Source organism: Sinocyclocheilus rhinocerous, unplaced genomic scaffold (assembly GCF_001515625.1).
Source record: "Sinocyclocheilus rhinocerous isolate Xijiao unplaced genomic scaffold, SAMN03320098_v1.1 scaffold808, whole genome shotgun sequence".
NCBI lineage: Eukaryota > Metazoa > Chordata > Actinopteri > Cypriniformes > Cyprinidae > Sinocyclocheilus > Sinocyclocheilus rhinocerous.
Genome location: NW_015650699.1, coordinates 250363 through 254855, shown reverse-complemented (window position 1 = coordinate 254855; position 4493 = coordinate 250363). Strand labels below are relative to the sequence as shown.

General features: G+C 36.2%; 1 protein-coding gene across 1 annotated transcript in view; it reads right to left on the bottom strand.

Moving 5' to 3' along the window:
* The window catches only part of LOC107712310 (E3 ubiquitin-protein ligase NEURL1B-like), a 14251-nt gene extending 12602 nt beyond the window's left edge, over nucleotides 1-1649 (bottom strand). Inside the window, exon 1 of the mRNA XM_016517530.1 lies at nucleotides 1401-1649. Coding sequence (XP_016373016.1) covers nucleotides 1401-1431 — 31 coding nt within the window. The 5' untranslated portion in view covers nucleotides 1432-1649. The remainder of the gene's footprint in view (nucleotides 1-1400) is intronic.
* Between the last annotated feature and the right edge of the window lie 2844 nt (nucleotides 1650-4493).

Sequence of the window (4493 nt, the reverse complement as noted above, 5' to 3'; positions counted from 1 at the left end):
AACAACAAAAGTTGTTCAGCATTCCAGTATCAGAGTTAAAGCAACTGCTCTAGTTACTAGAGGGTGGAGACTGAGCACTCAATGAGAAATAATGGATACCAGATAGAGCTTTATTTGTGAATATGAAAACAAAGAATATTCTTTTGGGGTCAATGAGCAGCAGAACTCCAGCAGTGCCACTGAAACACATCGTGAGTCATTCCTAACCTTTTGGTATACATGCACACTGTTAGCTTACATGTGCTGGCCATGTGCTGTGTGATAACTTTCACTAACACTCATCAAAATTATTTTTCTGATACAACATTTAAATTACAAATTATATTATCTGCACAACAAGCTGAGTGAAAAATTAACACGAATGTTGGAATGTCTTAACATTTGGTTTGACAATGACCATCTTGTGCTTCAATGCAGCAATAACATCTTACAGCACTTCACATGATCAATGTAATTCATTTTCTTATTTGATTATTGAACTACAATCTGAAATATTTATTCAATTTACCTCAATAAAAAAAAATTACCTTTGTTTTTAAAATGGTCTAAAACTTTGTTTATTTCCAAGATAAAAATATCTTCCAAATTGTCAATGTGCCCTCAGACTTTTGACTGAGCATATACTTTAACCACAGATAGATAAAGTTCACTTTAGGTATAGATCCCATTAAAAGCAATTATTTGAACTCACACTGATCTATTAGGAAGAATCTAGGGTTTAAATGGAAACTGTGTGTCGATAAGGTATGCTTGAGGCACACTCTGTGTACATTAAATTTCGGCGATGGAGGAGTGTGTAGAACAATTTAGAATTCAGCAGAGAGAAACAGAGCTTTTCTCATAGACGGGGGAATTCTCATCTTCTGCACAACTGCACAGTTTATCATCAGCATCAACTCTTGTGGTGTCTTTAATAAGGCTCTTTAATAAGGGATAATAAGTCACCCATCTGTTACTAGAGAATATAATCATCCTATTTATTGAACATTTAAATACAGACAAATAAGTAATATCTGAACAAGAAGAAGGTGAATAACATTCATGACCACATAGCCTACATGGAGAAACAATCTGCCTTTCCAAATATTCACAATTTAGTTTGAAACGCCATGCAACATCCACAAAAAAAGAGTATTAAAACATAAAGGGTGATGTTATGCTTAATGAATTAGTCAGCTTTAAGCAATGACACATTAGCAGGGTCTTTGAATAACTTGAACATCACCCATCATCTTCTCACTCCTACGCAGCGCACACTCATCCCAATATAGTTCAGAAGCTAGTGTACATGCTTATATTTGCACAAGAAACCAAGATATTAAACATCTCTATCCACATTGAAGCATACAAAAATGCTTCTGATTTCTGTCACAAGACATATCAACCAAGCCATCTCCTACCTATCAGTGGTTTGGGTGTTGTATTCCCCATTATTTCCAATAATTGCTCTCCCTTGGTGACAAGTGGATCGCGAATGCTTCTACTCCTGGTGTGTCCATTTATTATCAGATAGCTATACGGAATATTTTCGTAATCGCAGCTGTGTGAAATCTCTAGGCGTCTGAGAGTCGCAGCGTCTTCATACTATCATGCACACAGAAGCGGCTTCTCAAGCCATTGGCGTCTATTGGCGCATTGGCCAGCCAAACCCTCCCCACGCCTGATCATCCTACAACCCATCTACAGCGGACGCGACGCGACCGTCAACAACGCTGTCGTTATAATAAACAAAACTGGCTGCACTGTAAGCGCGCACATCGATTCGTAAAGCCTTGCGTTTAAATAAAGCTCGCGGCAAAATGTATCAGTTAACGCGGGGAGCTCAAGAAGTGTTTTAAAAGCTAAACTATTTTTAACCTGACACGCGTCTTAAAACGCATCCCTGATAAAAACAGCGAGACGCAACGCAACGGCGCATGTGTACATATCAGAGACGCGTCCTGTGTTTCAAACGCGACGTCGATTCTTCCAGCTTGAAGAGAACATTCACACTTGACGCGTTTTTGTATTCAAGAACATCTGGTCGTGCGGGTCTTTTTAAAATGGAAATATTTTTAACTTGACACGCCGTCTTAAAATGCAACGCTCATGGCGCGAGACGCGACACAAGGGCAAAGGGCAAAAGACGTACCTCTTATGTAGCCTAGACCCCAACACAACGCAACAAAATAATGTTACATATCTTGGTACAGATGTGTTTATTAGATTTCATGATATTTACATTATACTCCAAGGAACATCAACAAACATGGTACTACAGTTGTACAGGTCCAAAAATCATAGTATTGTCATTGGTGTATATAACTCAACTAACTTGAACTAAATAAATATCAGTATTTGTTGGTCAAACTAATTTCATTCAAATAAATAAATATGCTATACATAAAAAACCCTAAAAAGGGTAAAAATTAAATATTACATCAGTTATTTATGAAATACAGCTTATTTTATGTAAATCACCTGGCTCTTAGAAATTAAATTAGTTTGTTTTTTATAATTCCCCTTTTCTCCAGAAATGTTTATTCAGATATAACCTAAACTTTGCATTTAAAAAAATAAAAATAGCAAACAGGCCAGCAGATATCAAAGCACTTAAAAGACATAAAAAAAGAAAACCAGATTAGTCCCTAAATGTTTCATGACTACAGAATAATTGTGGGTATTTTTGAAAATGACACAAACCCCTTACGAGGAAATCCCCTCTCTACCCCAACCCCCATCCTATCTCCTCACAACCTTGACCGCTGGGATCCATGCAAGCTGCTTCCTGTCTTGTGAGCTGAAGCTGTCTCTGAGGAGCCTTGTCCAAACAGACCTAGCCCATGATTGCCGGCCGCAGGCCAACGCTATTAAATCTGCCCCAGATCTTCTAAGGAGAGGTTATGTTCATGCACACTATGTCACCTAGTGTGACCATTCAGACAGTGACAATGCCCACGGTCATTCCATATTCATGCATATAAAATAATTGCAAAATAACTATAAGGTTTTACCTACAGTTGATGGGGCATGACGTAGTCCATTTTGGAAAAAAAAGTGCAAGTATGGATTTCAAAGATTTTCATCAGTGGGATTATTAATGCATGAAATGCCAGCTATTTCCAAGGGAAATAATGGTTTTAGATGTTACCCATATAACAAAGCAATCTTGCAATATACTTTCATATTAAAGCCATTATATTGTAATATAACCGTAGCAGATTTTTGGTGAAGTGCAGTTTAATATATTTATATCATTGTATTCCTCTGTACCAGACAGAAATGGTGACCCTCCTGTTATGCACAGTATATGTAAATATACACAGGGCCAATGCACAATGAAATTCTTCTCAAACGTTTGTCATGGTTCTAGAAGGAAAGGCAGCAATAACTGTGGTTAACACAGGAAGAATGTTTGAGGCGGAGACTATTTGCACTGTAAACAAACATCACATGAATAAAAGCATAAAAGCTCTTTGTTTGGGATAGAAAGATATCTTGCAATGGGATGCATACTATGAGCTCCTGTTGCAAATATTAAACAAATACTATATTATGTGAAATTACATAATATAAAAAATTACAATTTGTAGGAAGATTAAAATTAAAAATAAATGAAAATTATTGTCAGGATTTTTAACATTTCTTGCATTGTGTTGCAAAAACACTACCTGATTTTTTTGTTATTATAATTCACAGTGTTGATTGTCATTGTCATTACCATAACTGTGTTTTCCCCCCTAAATAAATACTGTTACATCTGTTTTAGGTTTTGTTCAGGTCTTTTACTTTGAAGTTCCCCTCATGTGATCTTGTGGTTCCTTTAATTTATGTCATATTATGTTCATGTTAGTGATGGGAGAAATGAACTTTTTCAAAGCTTTGAATCAATTGAACCTGTTGTTTTGCTAAATGATTCATTCAAAATGATTTAGAAGCACTTAAAACACCACACACTGGTGACGCTTGCTGGTCAGAATGGTGTAAATGCAGCAAAAAACAGAGACCAAACATGCATAAAATTTGTGCTTTTACAAACCTTTTGCAAATGTATTATTTATCAAATGCAATTAACTAATCATCTAATACAGAGGTAGCTGGTCCCCAGAAGCAGGGTTGAAGACCTCTGATCTAATACTATTACATTTTAAGTGTCTGTCTGTATGTGTTCTTTTATACATTTTCAGAGTTTTTTTTTTTCTATGGATGGCTCAGCTAAACAGGCCAATAAGAGACTATTAACTACTATCATCCCTTTTAATTATACAAAAAAAAAAAGATCATGTAAAATCCATAAACACAAGTTGGACAATGGGGGCGATCTCAGTGAATCTACATGATTCATGGGTTCACAGGGATCATCCCCGGTGGTGAACTATTAAAATTTCGAAACATTTAAAAACAGTTATGACTAGCAAAGATTTTGAAGTAGTACTTCAAAACCACTCATCACTAGTTTGATTTTGGATTTTCGCTCTTTGGAATAAACTGCACTTGGGTTTGATACACCATCG